Here is a 17,015-nt window from a genome sequence, read left to right on the forward strand (position 1 = left end):
CCTTCAAAATCCACGATAACTGGTCAGATAGGCAATGAGTAAATATTCTTAAAAATCGTATCTCATTCCACTTATAGTTCCGCATTTTGCCCTTTTCGATCCCTGAATATTATCCGGCCATCATCAAAAGCAATATGCTACTTTCTCTGTGGTATCCGCATCAACTCCCAATATTTCGCGCTGGTCCGACTTAATTGTCATCTGTTGTGAGATTATGGAAATATTGAAAAATGGAATGTATTAATTACACTTGCGACATCTCCGTCGTTTGACCACCTGCGCCAATCTACTTTGCATCAATGTAAAGGAGACATTTTCTTCTTCCATTGACCGGTTTTTTTGGAATACTTCTATTAGAAAAAGAGATATTCGCCAGTGTCTTCAATTTGAAGCATTGTGGCGTTTTTTTTTTATTGGGATAGCGTTTGCAATTTTGTTTTTTCAAAATAGTCTGGCTTAATCCCATTGTTGTTGTTTTAATATTTTAAAACAACTATTTTATTAGTGGAAAAGATTTGGCATTGTTCGCCAAGGGGTAAGGCAGGGAATACTATAGTTTCGATCCCCGCCACTGGATCTCATCAGTTCCCTTGTTTCTTGTTTGTGGATATTCTCCACCGAAGTTATTTTTCAATAACTTCTTCAACAAGAAACTTTTTATACCCAAACATCAATCGTCAGCTCGAAGTATAAAGGTAAGCAAAGAAAAAAGTTCAATGAGAAGTTTTTCCTTGGCAACCTCATACAACTCCGACGAAAGTGTCTGCGAAAACAATTCAAACCTCTTCCACTTGTGTGTGTCGTCGAATTTCGACAAATGCACACACCAAAATTTGGTTGGTCTGCTTTACAGCAAAAACAACACACGTCGTGCCAGTGTCTTGTCGAAATTCGAAGACACACACAAGTGGAAGAGGTTTGAATTGTTTTCGCAGACACTTTCGTCGGAGTTGTATGAGGTTGCCAAGGAAAAACTTCTCATTGAACTTTTTTCTTTGCTTACCTTTATACTTCGAGCTGACGATTGATGTTTGGGTATAAAAAGTTTCTTGTTGAAGAAGTTATTGAAAAATAACTTCGGTGGAGAATATCCACAAACAAGAAACAAGGGAACTGATGAGATCCAGTGGCGTGGATCGAAACTATAGTATTCCCTGCCTTACCCCTTGGCGAACAATGCCAAATCTTTTCCACTAATAAAATAGTTGTTTTAAAATATTAAAACAACAACAATGGGATTAAGCCAGACTATTTTGAAAAAACAAAATTGCAAACGGTGTCCCAATAAAAAAACGCCACAATGCTTCAAATTGAAGACACTGGCACGACGTGTGTTGTTTTTGCTGTAAAGCAGACCAACCAAATTTTGATGTGTGCATTTGTCGAAATTCGACGACACACACAAGTGGAAGAGGTTTGAATTGTTTTCGCAGACACTTTCGTCGGAGTTGTATGAGGTTGCCAAGGAAAAACTTCTCATTGAACTTTTTTCTTTGCTTACCTTTATACTTCGAGCTGACGATTGATGTTTGGGTATAAAAAGTTTCTTGTTGAAGAAGTTATTGAAAAATAACTTCGGTGGAGAATATCCACAAACAAGAAACAAGGGAACTGATGAGATCCAGTGGCGTGGATCGAAACTATAGTATTCCCTGCCTTACCCCTTGGCGAACAATGCCAAATCTTTTCCACTAATAAAATAGTTGTTTTAAAATATTAAAACAACAACAATGGGATTAAGCCAGACTATTTTGAAAAAACGAGATATTCGCATAAGAATAAAACGTTGAATTTTCTCCACACTCGTTTTTTTTTCCTATTGCGATCCTTGAATATTATCCGACTATCACCAAACTCAAAAGGCTTCTTCTTCTCCGGGACCCCCATCAACAACCAAAATTTCGTGATGATCCGATCAAACTTGCGTACTGTACCCCATCATAATATATATCAAAAGAGTACTGAATATTTGTTCATGACCCATTTACCTAGATGTGTATGAACATTTTTTATAGTCCTGGATTTTAAGGATATATTTGTTCATATCTCATTTCACTTATGGTTCCGGATTTAAAGAAAAATCATACCAAGAATATTGACTTAAGCTAATGAAAATTCTGAGAAAACAACCTTCAACTCAAGCAAGTAAATCAACCTTATTTAAAATAACATAAAAGAACAATTTTATTTAAAACATAAAATTCGATTTCAAACAATAAATGAAACATTACTTAATGATGGACAACATGGGTAACGGGAGCGGCATGAACAACGGGGACTGAGTGAACAACTGGAGTAACAACAGCAGCGTTGGAGTGGATTTGAACATGAGATTGGTGGGATACAGCATGACCAACAACAGGAACAACAGTCTTAACAAAGGGGACAGCAGGGACAACAGTCTTAACAACTGGGATAGCAGGGACAACGGTCTTAACAACTGGAGCAGCAACTACAGTTTTTACAACAGGAACGACAGGTTCAACAGTCTTCACCACTGGAACAACTGGGGCAGCATGAACGGTAGTCTTAACGACGGGAGTAACGACTGGAGCTACAACAGCTTTGTTATGGACACGAGTGAAACTCTGATGAGAGGTAGCTGAAGGAACACTGTGCACCACGGCACCAACTTTAGCCAAGACGGGTTCTTGAACAACGGTATGATGTTCGGCAACCAAACCAGGAGCAGCCAAAGCCACAGAGACACAAGCCAACAGAGCAACCTGAGAAAAATAATACTAAAATACTTCCTAAACAAATTAACTAAGGTCAGAACTTACAAATTTGAACATTTTGGAGATTTTAGAAAAGTTTGTTATGTTAGGTCTGTAAAAACTCAAACGAAACTGTTAACTTCCTTTAATTGATTTCAATAATTTATACAAATTTTCCATCTCAAAACTCACACATTTTATGAACTTGAACTTTATTGGTAACTTCTAGTTATACAGAGTACATTAAGCTAACTTTGCAATGGCCATTCAATTAAAGTTGTGTGGTGGCATTGGTATTTTTGTTTTCAATTCTGGTTTTTTATAACAACAACAGCAAGCGATGTTATGATTAGGCTTTTTAATTCTTAAGTTTCATTCCCTTCGTTCAATGAATAGTTCCACATTATTGGCAATCACAACGGCAGCATAAAGTGTCGAAGTAAATAGAAGTTTCTTAACTTTGTCAATTGCTGAACACGAATTGCTATAAAATATTCTCCGCTCAGCGAAAACGTTATCAGTTTCGTTTTAGCTCTTGCACATCTAATATTACAACCTAACCGCCAAAATGTTCAAATTTGTAAGTTCTGTCCTACATACATACTTGTATTATTTTAATAACTCCTTTTTTAAATGTACTTAATTTGTTCTTCAGGTCGCCATCCTTGCTTGCGTGTCTGTTGCCTTGGCTGCTCCTGGTTTGATTGCCGAACATCATACCGTGGTTCAAGAACCCGTCTTGACTAAAGTTGGTGCTGTTGTACACAGCGTTCCTTCTGCTACCTCACATCAGAGCTTTACTCGTGTCCATAACACAGCTGTTGTAGCTCCTGTTGTTACACCCGTCGTTAAGACCACTATTCATGCTGCCCCAGTAGTAAAAACTGTGGTAGCTGCTCCTGTTGTCAAGACTGTTGTCCCTGCTGTCCCAGTTGTTAAGACAGTTGTTCCCGTTGTTGGTCATGCCGTGTCCCATCAATCTCATGTTCAAATCCACTCCAATGCTGCTGTTGTTACCCCCGTCGTTCATTCAGTCCCCGTTGTGCATGCTGCCCCTGTCACCCATGTCATCCATCATTAAATGTTGAATTGTTGTTATAGCCGAATGTTATGCTTTAAATAAAATAGTCCATCGAAAAAGTATACGAAATTTACATTTGTTACTAATTTTCTCGTTTCTTTTATAGATTTGTTTGAATGTTTTATAAACAACTGTGTACTCTTTTTTATTAAAGGTGATTTTTTTATCGCCCCAGGCACACGACATATAATCGTGGATATTTTATTTACATATTAATAATATTTTTTTTACATAGTAACTAATAATATTTTGGATATTCTTCAAAGTCTTATAACCAATAATCGTTGATTTTAAATAATGTTTTCTCATAACTAACCTGTACGAAAATCGTGGGTTTTTACCCTCAGCATTTATGCTAACGAGGGTATATACACGTTCATGTGTGCAAAATGTGCCTCATCCCAAGTATGTTTGGACGAAATCCGAGAATTTGGAGTCAATTTAGCCCTGTCCGTCCGCCTGTCGGATTAACCGATTTGGTGCAAAGTTTGGCTTTTGTAATATTTTATCCAAGCTTAGTTTATGTTAAAGATGGGCCATATCGGTCCACTCCCTCGGGTACCTCCCCTTCAAAAGTTCAAAAATGTTCGGAAAAATTGTGCGCACGAAAACTCTTGAAGGGAGAAGCCGATTTCGTCCATACTTTGCACATCGTGAAGTTTCTACAATATGGACTTTATCGGTCCACACCTTCGGGTACTTCCCGCACAAAATTGGGATAAGTTCAGTTTAAGCCCTCCTCTCAAATTGCTTTGATTTTTGTTGTAACAACTTGTATTCGTTGCTCCATTACGGCGGAATAAGTTTTTTCAGGTATAAGTTTTTTCGTGAGAAAATACAAGTTTTTTCAGGGGCAAGTTCATATTTCCTGAGAAAATGGTCGAAAGCTTAAAAAGCTTTACAGCATCATGTGTAGTGGCCCTCTCGAACAGATAAGCTGATTCGATTCAAAATTTGATTTCCGTAACATTTTGTCCAAACTTAGTTTTAGTTTGAAGAATGGCTATTTCGGCCCACCCATTCCTGTTTCTTCCTCTCAAAAGTCCAACAAAATTAACAAAAATGATACACGCGACGATCTTGAAATTATCTTCAAATTTAGTTTAACTTCGAAAATGACCCATATCGGCCTTCTCCTTAGGGTACCTCCCATTCTTTAAGTTCTCTTTAGAGTCTGTTCGAAGATTCTTTGGAAATGTTTACAGTAATACTACAGTTTTCGTGGGCAAGCCCATGCTTCCTGATATAGCGGTAAAAAAGAGGACGCTTTATCTATCGAAAAGACATTACTACCAATATAAGATCCTCATCCGCAATACTTTTGAGCTTTAATCCAAATATATATTTTTGTCGGCGAGTTCAGACGTTCAAAAAGGATCACAATATCTGGAAACCCCCTAATACATAATTATTGGGAAAAAAGGATTTTGGTTGCATAGCCGGTATTCGATTTTGCCAATAGATGAAAGTTCCAATTCACATGGGCTGGGTATAACTCTGTCGCCAAGGTCGACTGATACTTTTTTCACTTGTTTAAGAATATTTTTGGAAATGCAATTTGACCACTAATTGTGAATTTTCTGATTTTTTTACTGTATTGAAATATAATATATTTTTTAACCTCCATTTGTCTGAAGGGATTTTCCGAGTAGTTTTGACTACTGTATGTGGATTTTAAGATTTTCTTAAAGATTTCCCTGACAAATAAATATAGATTTTGATTAATTATTTTTAAACACCATATAAATTAAACCACTTATACGTCACAAAAAAGGGTTGATGTAAAACTCGTGGTCTTTCGCATAATTTCTGTCTTTTTTTCTGCATTTTGTTATAGGATTGTCTGTATAGTATTGTACTATTTTATTTGGCTTATGCATTTCAACTCATTTGGTCTAAAACCTAAGCAATTTAAAAAAATCGATTTTTGTAATTTGTAAACATAACTATGTGATATAAATATAATTTATTTATTTATTTAATCCATGTAATAATACAAAAGCCTCCAAGGCCAATAAATATATAAAATATACATATTTATAACATAATTATAAATATGTAAATATATAAATGTTAAATAAATAAATAAAGTTCATGGCGCTAAGTGGGTTATAGGCCCTTATCACCAATAAAAGTGTTTTCAGGAATATCAGTTAAAGTCACTTTTGACAAAGTTTTTTTGACCCATCTTACCAATAATCATGCAATTTTAAAATATATTCCTGGCTTATCTGATACTAGATCGTCATTATAGTTCTAGAACTTAAATAAATATCTCAAAGGCCTGATCGATCAGGAATGTGTGTCCGCTTCCCGTCCGTCAAAAAACATTAATATAATAGTGAGGGAATTTCCTCTTTCAATTAATCAATGTTGTTGGCATTTTCTCAGATTTCAAACACGATGAGATTTCAAGAGATCGGACTCTTCCCAATTATTGCCTTTACTTTGATGATTTTTTATACCCTCTGCATTTATGCTAACGAGGTTATATACACTTTCATACGAGCAAAATGTGCCTCATGGAAATAATGGTTTTATACCCCAAGTATGTTTGGACGAAATCCGTTTCAGACAATTTGGAGTTGATTTAACCATGCCCGTCCGTCTGTCTGGCTGGAGCGCACGATAACTCTCGAACGGACTAACCGATTCGGTCCAAAATTTGGCTTTTGTAATATTTTGTCCAAACTTAGTTTAAGTTCGAAGATGGGTTATATCGGTCCACTCATTCCGGTACCTCCCCCACAAAAGTTCAAAAATGTTCGGAATATTTGTGCGCACGATAACTCGATAACTCTCCTTCGGGTACCTCCCACACAAAATTTCGGAATAGTTAAGTTTAGGACCAGCTCTCGAATCTCTTTGATTTTTGTTGTAACAGCTTGAGTTCACTGCCCCCCATACGACGGTACAAGCTTCATCAGGGGCAAGTCCATACTTTCTGAGAAAATAGCCCGAAATGTGCAATAAAAATATGACACCGTGTGTCAAGATAACACTCGAAGGGATCTGCGGAATCGGTCCAAAATTTGGCTTTCGTAATATTTTGTCCCAACATAGTTTAAGTTCGAAGAAAAGACATATCGTTCCACACCTTCATGTACCTCCCCCACCTCCCCCACAAAAGTTCAAAAATGTCCGGAAAAATTGTTCGCACGATAACACTTGAAGGGAGTGACCGATTTGTTCCATATTTTAAACATCCTAATATAACTACCAGTTATAGATCAGGTTGGAATATGGACTATATTTGTCTACTTCTTGGGGACTTTCCACAAAAAATTTCGGATAAGTTCAGTTTAATCGAATCACTTTGATTTTTGTTGAAGCAACTTGCATTCGCTGCCTCAATTACGACGGTAAAAGTTTCTTCGGGGGCAAGTCCATACTTCTTGAGAAAATAACCCGAAAGGTGCAAAAAACCCCTATGGCACCATATGTAATGGCTGGAGAGCACGATAACTCTCTAACTGTTCAACCAATCTGGTCCAAAATTTGGAACATCATATTTTGTCCAAACTTAGTTTCAGTTCGAAGATGGGCAATACCGGTCCACAACTTCTGGTACTTCCCCACAATATCTAAAAAATGTCTCTAAAATTTTATGCACGATATCTCTTTAACGGGCAACCAATTTGGACCAAACTTTGGATCTCCTAATATTTTGCCCAAATTTAGTTTAACTTCTAAAATATCCCATATTGGTCCTCTCCTTAGGGTGCCTCCCCCACAAAAGTTCAACATTTTTTCTAAGTGCAATTTAGGGTCTGTTCAAAGATCCTTTGGAAATGTATACCGATACTGTTTGTTGTGGTGATATTATGTTATCCGTGGACATGTCCATGCTTCCTGGCATACTGGTCCAATATTATACGATGACCCACTGAAATGACTAGTGGGCGCGATATCTATCGAAAAGATATGACTCCTAAAATAAGATCCACTTCCATAATGGACTATGTCGACCCATTCCGTTATGTACGTCCTCCGAAATATTTTTGAACTTTAATCCTAATCAACATTTTTTTCGGCAAGTTCAAATGTCCAAAAACTTTCAATTCACATAGGCTGAGGGTATATCTCGGTCGGCTAAGCCGACTGATACTTTTTTACTTGTTTTTGTATTTTCTTTCCAAACAAATCTACATATTATATTCCCACAACATCCCCGAAGGAATAAGGAGGACTTCTCTCCTATCAATGAGTGCATGCCGATTCACATTGAATCAGTGATATGGGACCTACTTTTTATGACCATGTCCGAACACCGCCGTGTCTTACTACACTATTTGTAGAGAAGTGTATCATGGCTGAAATACTCGGAAAATGTCGTCTACATTATACTGAAGGGATTTGCCACGGCGGAAAGTTTTGATATTCAATTTTTTTTGATTTACCGTCAAACATTGGTAAAAATAAAATGCTCATAATTTTGGTAATTAACAAAATTTGTAGGTAAGTTAACAACCAAAATAAAGCTGTCGCTAACTGATACCGCTGGCAATAATGTTGTCAACTTTTATTGATACTTGTCATTCGTAATTTTGCATTTTAATTTTACCGATTTTTGTCGGTAACTCAAAAAATGAGTAACAGCATTTCACTACTGGTCAGGGATTGAACCGCAGACCATCTGAATGCAAGGCGGACGCTGCACCACCGTGGATCCCTAGTTCTTAATAGGAAAACTTTCATCAATAAGCCTTTCATTTCTTTTCAAGTCGGAAAACTAAGCAGTGCTACATTGTGCTAAATTGTTTATGCTAAAGTATTTGATCATATTGGCTAAATTTGTTATTAACAAATTCTATATAATTTAAAACCAGTTATAATTTTTTTTTTTTTTTTGCAATTTTAAAATTAATTTTTATTAAAAACGTTAACAATAATACAACATTTAATGATGGAAAACATGGGTAACGGGCACTGAATGAACTACGGGGGTAACAACAGCAGCGTTGGAGTGAATTTGAACATGAGATTGGTGGGATACAGCATGGCCAACCACGGGTACAACTGGAGCAACAGTCTTAACAACTGGGACAGCAGGAACGACAGTCTTAACAACTGGAGCAGCAACTACAGTTTTTACAACGGGGACGATAGGTGCAACGGTCTTTACTACGGGAACAACTGGGGCAGCATGAATGGTAGTTTTAACCACTGGGGTAACAACTGGAGCTACAACAGCTTTGTTATACACACGAGTGAAACTTTGATGAGAGGTAGCTGAGGGAACACTGTGTACCACAGCACCTACTTTGGCCAACACGGGTTCTTGTACCACTGTATGATGTTCGGCCAACAAACCAGGAGCGGCCAATGCAACAGAAACGCAAGCAAGGAGGGCAACCTGGAGATTCATAGGGATAAAGTACATTTTTAAAAAAGAGTTATTAAAATAATTTGATGAAGGCTGAACTTACAAATTTAAACATATTGGTGGTTTGGTTGTTGTGTTAGATCTGTGAGAACTAAAAGGAAACTGATAAATTGTTCATTTAACAGAGAGTATTTTATAGCAATTTTTGATCAGCAATTGATAACAATAAGAAACTTTTATTTACTTCGACACTTTATGCTACCGTTAGTATTGTCGATAATGTGGAGTTATTCATTAATATTAGTGTTAAGAATTAGGAAGCCTAATAAACATAACGATGTTATGTTTGTTGTTGTACAAACCAGAATTGAAAACAAAACGGACAATGAAACACAACTTCAATTGAGTGGTCATTGCAATTTTAGCTTAATGTACTCTGTATAACTAGAAGTTAACAATAAAGTTAAAGTTTATAAAATGTGTGTTTTTGAGATGGAAAATTTGTATAAATTATTGAAATCAATTAAAGGAATTTAACAGTTTCGTTTGAGTTTTTACAGACCGAACATAACAAACTATTCTTACATCTTCAAAATGTTCAAATTTGTAAGTTTTGGCCTTACTTAATTTGTTTATGCATCCTGGCTTTATTTGTATTATTTTTCTCAGGTTGCCTTGTTCGCTAGTGTCTCTGTGGCTTTGGCTGCTCCTGGTTTGGTTGCCGAACATCATACCGTTGTTCAAGAATCAGTCTTGGCTAAAGTTGGTTCCTTCAGCTACCTCTCATCAGAGCTTCACTCGTGTCCATAACAAAGCTGTTGTGGCTCCAGTCGTTACTCCTGTCGTTAAGACTACCGTTCATGCTGCCCCAGTTGTTCCGGTGGTGAAGACCGTTGAACCTGTCGTCCCTGTAGTAAAAACTGTGGTTGCTGCTCCAGTTGTTAAGACCGTTGTCCCTGCTGTCCCCGTGGTTAGTCATGCTGTATCCCACCAATCTCATGTTCAAATCCACTCCAACGCTGCTGTTGTTGCCCCAGTTGTTCACTCTGTCCCCGTTGTTCATGCCGCACCCGTTGCCCACGTTGTCCATCATTAAGCGTTGATTGTTTCATTGTTTGTGATCGAATTTTGTGTTTTAAATAAAATTGTCCTTTTATTGTTACTTAAATTTTTTTGTTTGGAAGCATTCTTAGAAATTATTATTATTGTTCCAATGGATAATTGGTCAGATCGGCATTAACAAAAATATTTTCCATTTCACGAATATTGTTCAGGTGGCTTTAAAAAATATTTTTCAAAAATTCAATATTATTGCTCAGAAGGCCAATGAAAAATATTCCTAAAATTCCACGAATATTGGTCTGATAGGTCACAAAAAAAATATTTTTGAAAATCCAGTGATATTGGTCAGATGAGCCATGATAAAAATATTCTCATCAATCCGCGGCTTTTGGTTAGATAGATGGGCCATTAAAGATGTCAAAACATTCTTAAAATATAAGTCAGATAGGCAATGTAAAATATTCTTAAAAATCCACGATTATTAGTCAGATGGGTCATGATAAAATATTCTTAAATATCTACGATTACACTGTGACACAAAACGGAACTCAAATCTGGGGGGTGGAAAATTTCTTGTGGAGATGAAAGCCCTTGATGAGTATACTAAGAACCCAAAAGGAAATTTTTGCCATAGGTCCAGTTTCTGAGATATCGCGCGATGAAGTTTTTGATTTTTTCCCTATAATACTTGGGAAAATAGCTCCATATCTCTGATTGGCGTTGTTGTAGCTTCGTTTTGAGGTGACATGTCTTCAGTCAAATCGATTGGCGAATCTTTTTGTAGAACATTTCATTCTTCTAACTCAATGCCTTTCATGTCCTTTTCGCCCTTTATTTCTTGAACCGTAGTGAAAGTACCTCAAAATGAGATTTTTCATCATCCAAATATTCTACAAAAATGTTGCTCAGAAGATTTTAGGTACGGTTCTCTTTGACGACTAATCGATTTTGTCCCGTTTTCATTGTCCTTTTTCACATTTAATCGGTTTTAGTTCAGAAATAAACTATGTTTTGTTTTTCTGTATATTCGTCATTGGTTATTTATTGGGATGTAGACATAACAATTGGTTATTGCTTATGAAGACGTCTGGGGTGCTTCTGAAATATTTACCACAATTAGCTCTTGTAATGATGAACACGTTAATAACAAATTTTCTTGGAGGATGGATCCGGTTATCTCAATTTTTGAACCGGATATTCCAACATAAAAACCGATTTTTGAGCCGGTTTTAAGTAACCGATTAAACTTATATGTATACCATTAAAAAGCTTATAGAATTGTCAATAAAATTAAATTAATTCGCTTATGAAAACTTTGTTAGTTGCAGTTCTAGAACAAAAAAAAACGTTTTCTTAAACCGTTTTTAAGGAAAAATATCAGTACGCGCAAATATGGAGATCAAAGGCTGGGGGCGAACAATTCTTTTTGGCGATGAAAGTCGATGAAGACAATATTACGAACCCGGAAGGACAGTTATGCCGTAGGTCAAACTTCTGAGTTATGGCGCGATCAAATTTCGTTAGGTTTTTTGTCATGTACCTAAAATTCGTACCTAAAATCTTCTGAGCAACATTTTTGTAGAATATTTGGATGCTGAAAAATCTCATTTTGAGGTACTTTCACTACGGTTCAAGAAATAAAGGACGAAAAGGACATGAAAGGCATTGAGTTAGAAAAATGAAATGTTCTACAAAAAGATTCTCCAATCGATTTGACTGAAGACATGTCACCTCAAAACGAAGCTACAACAACGCCAATCAGAGATATGGAGCTATTTTCCCAAGTATTATAGGGAAAAAATCAAAAACTTCATCGCGCGATATCTCAGAAACTGGACCTATGGCGAAAATTTCCTTTTGGGTTCTTAGTATACTCATCAAGGGCTTTCATCTCCAAAAAAAATTTTCCACCCCCCAAAAATGCTGCTGCACAGTGTTATTGGTCAGATGGGCCATGAAAAAAATATTATTAAAAATTCATGATTATTATCAGATGGGCCATGAAAAAAATATTTTTAAAAATCCACGATTATTATCAGATGGGCCATGAAAAAAATATTATTAAAAATCCACGATTATTAGACAGATGGTCAATGTAAAAACTATTATTAATAATCCACGATAATTGGTCAGATGGTCCATAAAAAATATTATTTAAAATCCACGATTAGTGGTCAGATGATCCATGAAAGAAATATTCTTAAAAATCAAAAATTTTTGGTCAGATGGGCCACGGAAAAAATATTCTGCAAAAACCAAGATTTTTCGTCAGATGGGCCATAAATAAATTTTTATAACTCTTCGATTATTGGTCAGATGGTCCATGAAAAATAAATATTCTTAAAAATGCACGATTATTGATCAGATGGGTCATGAAAAAAAAAATATTCTTATAAATCCATAATTTGTGGTCAGATGGAATGAAGAAATATTATTAAAAGTCCACGATTATTGGTCAGATGGGTCAGAATATTACCAAAAATCTATAATATTTAGTCAGATGGGCTATGACAAAATATTCTTATGGGCCATGAAAAAAAAAATATTATAAAAAAATCCACGATTATTGGTCAGATGGGCTATGAAAAAAATAATTTTAAAAATCCAAGATTATTGGTCAGATGGTCCATGAAAAAATATTATTTAAAATGAAAAAATAAAAATAAAATAAGAAATCCATGATTATTGGTCAGATGGCCATGAAAAAATATTCTCAAATATCCACGATTATTCGTCAGATGGGCTATGGAAAAATATTATTAAATTTTCATAATTTTTGGTCTGATGGGCCATGAAAAAATATTATTAAAATTCTAGGATTATTGGCCAAATGTTCAATGAAAAAATTTTATTATAAATCCACGATTATTGGTGAATTGGCTCATGAAAAAGAAAAATTATTCTTAAAAATCAAAAAATTTTGGTCAGATGGGCCACGAAAAAAATATTATTAAACATCCACGATTATTGGTCAGAAGGGCCATAAAAAAGATATTAAAAATCCACTATTATTATGAAAAAAATATCCCTACAAATCCATAATTTTTGGTCAGATGGGCCATGAAATAATAATCTTAAAAATCTACTATTATTGGTCAGATGGGCAATGAAAAAAATATTCCTACAAATCCATAATTTTTGGTCAGGTGGGCCTTGAAAAAATATTATAAAAAATTCACCATTATTGCTCAGAAGACCAATGAAAAAATATTCCTAAAAATCCACGAATATTAGTCTGATAGGCCACAAAAAATATTTCTGAAAATCCAGTGATATTAGTCAGATGGCCATGAAAAAATATTATAAAAATACACGATTATTGGTCAGATGGGCAATGAAAAATATTTTTAAAATCCACGTTTATTGGTCCGATGGGCCATGAAAAAATATTTTCATAAATCTGCGATTATTGGTCAGATGACCGATGAAAAAAAAATATTATTTAAAATCTTTGATTATTGGTCCATAAAAAATGTTCTTCAATATCCACGATTATTGGACAGATGGCCCATAAAAATGTTCTTAATTATCCACGATTATTGATCATATGGCCCATGAAAATAAATATACTTAAAAAGCCATAATTTGTGGTCAGATGGCTATGAAAATAAAATATTATTAAAAATCCACGATTATTGTGAGATGGTTCAAAAACAAATATTTTTAAAATCAAAAATTTTTGGTCAGATGGGCCATGAAGAAAATATTATTAAAAATCCACGATTATTGGACAGATGGACTATGAAAAAAAAATATTCTAAAAACCCACGATAATTGGTCAAATGGGCCGTGAAAAAGATATTATTAAAAATCCACTATTATTGTTCAGATGGTCCATGCAAAAAATATTATTTAAAATCCACGTTTATTGGTCAGATAGGCCATGAAAAAATATTATTAAAAATCCACTATTATTGGTTAAATGGTAAATGAAAAAAATATTTTGAAATATTTACGATTATTGGTCAGTTTATGAAAAAATGTTCTTAAAAATCAAGATGAGCCTTGGAAAAAATATATTTTAAAAATATTCGATTATTGGTCAGATGGTCCATGAAAAAAATATTCCTTAAAATCCACGATGAGCCATGAAAAATATTCTTAAAAATCCATGATTATTCGTAAGATAGGCCATTAAATTTTTTCTTAAAAATTTGATACAAAGTCAATTTTACATATCACTTCCTAGAAAATCAGATTAATAACCAAATTGTGTGCGTCCAATGACTTTTCGATAATTTCTGGTTTTGTGGATTTCCGTTTCTTTTCTTGCTTTTCATATACCATTCGTTCTGGCTACTGGATTTGACAGACAAACAAAACATAAATAAGAAACAATTGCGTAGCAAAACAATTGGTGAAAAAAACAAGAAATAATCAATTGTCGAAGTTCAAGATCAGTAGTGTAGGTGGTGGTGGTTAGGTGTCTTTCAATTACACTAACAACATATTTTTGTCAACAAAGTTCTTGTTTTATTTTTGTTTGTTTTAAAAATTTACCACACAAAATTAAGTATAAATTGCCATGCGAAACTTGTAGAATTGATCAGTTTCTGCCGAGACCAACTAATCAATACACCACATCTATCAAAATGTTCAAATTCGTAAGTGTAAAGAGATTTTGGATTGATTTTTGGATTCCATCTCAGCTCAATGTTATTGTTTATTGTTTTCTTTAGGTTACTTTCTTCGCTTGTGTAGCCGTAGCTTTGGCCGCTCCTGGTTTGGTTACCGAACATCATACCGTTGTCCAAGAACCAGTCTTGGCTAAGGTTGGCTCTGTTGTCCACACTGCTCCTTCGGCTGTGTCCCACCAAAGTTTCACCCGTGTCCACAACAAAGCTGTTGTAACTCCTGTTGTTGCCCCAGTTGTCAAGACCACAGTCCATGCTGCTCCTGCCGTTTCCGTTGTCAAGACTGTTGAACCTGTTGTCCCCGTTGTCAAGACTGTTGCTGCCGCTCCAGTTGTCCACACTTATCATGCTGCACCAGTTGTTCCCGTTGTTGGCCATGCTTTATCCCACCAGTCTCATGTCCAAATCCACTCCAATGCTGCTGTAGTTACTCCAGTTGTTGCCCCAGTTGTTCACTCTGTCCCTGTTGTCCATGCTGCCCCTGTCACCCATGTTGTCCACCACTAAGCGTTGATTGTAACGATTGAGTATTATGTTTTTTCCTCTATAATAAAATATAAATTTTGAAAATTTAAAAAGAAAAATATTTTATTTTATTATTTGGTGTCAAATGGACCCAATAGCGGAAATTTCAGAAATTATGGGGATGGTCTGAAAAGGAAACTATAAATCAGCTAGCAATTTTTGGACTTTACAGGAGGTGTCTTAAAATATACAGATGTTTGAATAATTTCAATATTTTGTATTGAGATACAATCAAAAGTTTACATCGTCAATTTTATATTTCCTAAAAATACAACTTAATTTAGTTGGCTACCTATAAATATCAGTGCCATATAATTACCGAGCCATTAAATGGGCAATGACAAAACAGTTTTAAACAAGACCACTTATAAAAGTCTCTCTGCTCAAGAAAAAAAATAATTTAATGACACAAATAACACGAGCGCAATTTAATCCACTTAAGGTTTTCAAAGAAATCTCAACACACAAATCATTGTTCCAAAGCGGCCAATGCTGCCGCCCATAATATAAAAGACTAGTCATGACATCTAAAACAAATAGTTTCATATCAGTTGTTGCCAAAAACTACAGACAAGGTGTTGAAATGTTCAAAATTGTAAGTTGCTATGAAATAATAATATAAGTACAACATTAAATAATATACATTTTTATAGGTTTATTTCGTGACATCTGTAGTTCTGGCTACTGTTGCTGCAGCTCCCGGTATTGTTACTGAAACCCATTCTATAGGTCAAGACACTGCAACATCGGTTGTACATACAAATGCTGCCTCTGCAATAACTCACCAGAGTTTTACCAAGCTTGGCGATGCGAATGCCTCTCCTGTCCATCCACAGGCTGCTGCAACTACACAGTTAGTTCGCACAACTTATACTGCAGCTGTTCCAGTAGTAAAAACAGTCGCAGCTCCAGCAGTTAAGACGGTTTCTGCACCGGTAGTGCGCACGTATAGCTTTACTCCTGTCAATCATGCCTATGCAGCAACTCCAATTGTTTATGCCACACCTGTGTCCACACATATTCAAGATTTTGATGTTTCTTATCCTATTATGAAACATTAATTTATAAGCTATATAAATTTATTGAATAAATATTAATTATTTTGAAAGAAAGTGTGATAAGCAGGGACGTACACAGAAATGACAAGTAACAAGTAAGCAAATGATCGCAGTTGGGCGGGCCGACTTTATGATACCCTACGCCACTGTGAATATGTAAAATAAATATGAGATCTATATCTAACTCTGAACCGATTTCGATATAATATGTCACATTAATTTCTAGACTAAATTCCGTCACACATTGCAAATTTCATCAAAATTGCACAGATATAGGTTGTTTTGTGCATCAAATACCTCAAACCGGTCGAACTTATATATAGTCTTATAGCTAAAATATGTAACCAGCGTTTGTAAATTTTACATATATCAGGAATATTGTCAATTATTTCATATTCCATTTCAGAAAAAAGGGAAAATTTTTTTTCGCGCTACATTAACGATTTTTGATATGTAGGTTAAGAAAAAAATTGACAGTTCGAATCTGGTCGCGAGCCAATTTTTGGTTGTTGCGGACAAAAGTTATGGCGCTTTTATTTCGCTTTTTAAGAAAGAAAATATTATAAAAACGCTAATTATTTTAATGAGCACCACTGTTACAAAAAAGTTATC

At 35.2% G+C, this 17,015-nt stretch overlaps 5 protein-coding genes and 1 pseudogene across 5 annotated transcripts; 4 read left to right on the plus strand and 2 right to left on the minus strand.

Annotated features, from left to right (window-relative positions):
* Positions 1 to 2,231: 2,231 nt before the first annotated feature.
* On the minus strand, positions 2,232 to 2,795 carry LOC141402893 (uncharacterized). The gene is made up of 2 exons (XM_073985018.1): positions 2,784 to 2,795; positions 2,232 to 2,726 (listed from the first exon to the last, which is right to left on the minus strand). Exons 1-2 carry the CDS (start codon positions 2,793 to 2,795, stop codon positions 2,232 to 2,234), a joined length of 507 nt encoding a protein of 168 aa, XP_073841119.1.
* A 459-nt stretch (positions 2,796 to 3,254) lies between these two features.
* On the plus strand, positions 3,255 to 3,798 carry LOC141402894 (uncharacterized). The gene is made up of 2 exons (XM_073985020.1): positions 3,255 to 3,297; positions 3,373 to 3,798. Exons 1-2 carry the CDS (start codon positions 3,286 to 3,288, stop codon positions 3,796 to 3,798), a joined length of 438 nt encoding a protein of 145 aa, XP_073841121.1. The 5' UTR covers positions 3,255 to 3,285.
* Positions 3,799 to 8,698: 4,900 nt separating this feature from the next.
* Positions 8,699 to 9,239, minus strand: LOC141402895 (uncharacterized). The gene is made up of 2 exons (XM_073985021.1): positions 9,228 to 9,239; positions 8,699 to 9,154 (listed from the first exon to the last, which is right to left on the minus strand). The coding sequence occupies exons 1-2, from the start codon at positions 9,237 to 9,239 to the stop codon at positions 8,699 to 8,701; spliced, it is 468 nt and encodes a 155-aa protein (XP_073841122.1).
* Positions 9,240 to 9,718: 479 nt separating this feature from the next.
* Positions 9,719 to 10,220, plus strand: LOC141402896 (uncharacterized; annotated as a pseudogene).
* Positions 10,221 to 14,700: 4,480 nt separating this feature from the next.
* Positions 14,701 to 15,327, plus strand: LOC141401633 (uncharacterized). The gene is made up of 2 exons (XM_073981964.1): positions 14,701 to 14,790; positions 14,866 to 15,327. The coding sequence occupies exons 1-2, from the start codon at positions 14,779 to 14,781 to the stop codon at positions 15,325 to 15,327; spliced, it is 474 nt and encodes a 157-aa protein (XP_073838065.1). The 5' UTR covers positions 14,701 to 14,778.
* A 538-nt stretch (positions 15,328 to 15,865) lies between these two features.
* On the plus strand, positions 15,866 to 16,406 carry LOC141402897 (uncharacterized). Its single transcript, XM_073985022.1, has 2 exons — positions 15,866 to 15,940; positions 15,999 to 16,406. The coding sequence occupies exons 1-2, from the start codon at positions 15,866 to 15,868 to the stop codon at positions 16,404 to 16,406; spliced, it is 483 nt and encodes a 160-aa protein (XP_073841123.1).
* Positions 16,407 to 17,015: the final 609 nt, after the last annotated feature.

This window comes from Musca autumnalis, unplaced genomic scaffold, assembly GCF_047663935.1.
Source record: "Musca autumnalis isolate F117 unplaced genomic scaffold, ASM4766393v1 scaffold_4, whole genome shotgun sequence".
Taxonomy (NCBI): domain Eukaryota; kingdom Metazoa; phylum Arthropoda; class Insecta; order Diptera; family Muscidae; genus Musca; species Musca autumnalis.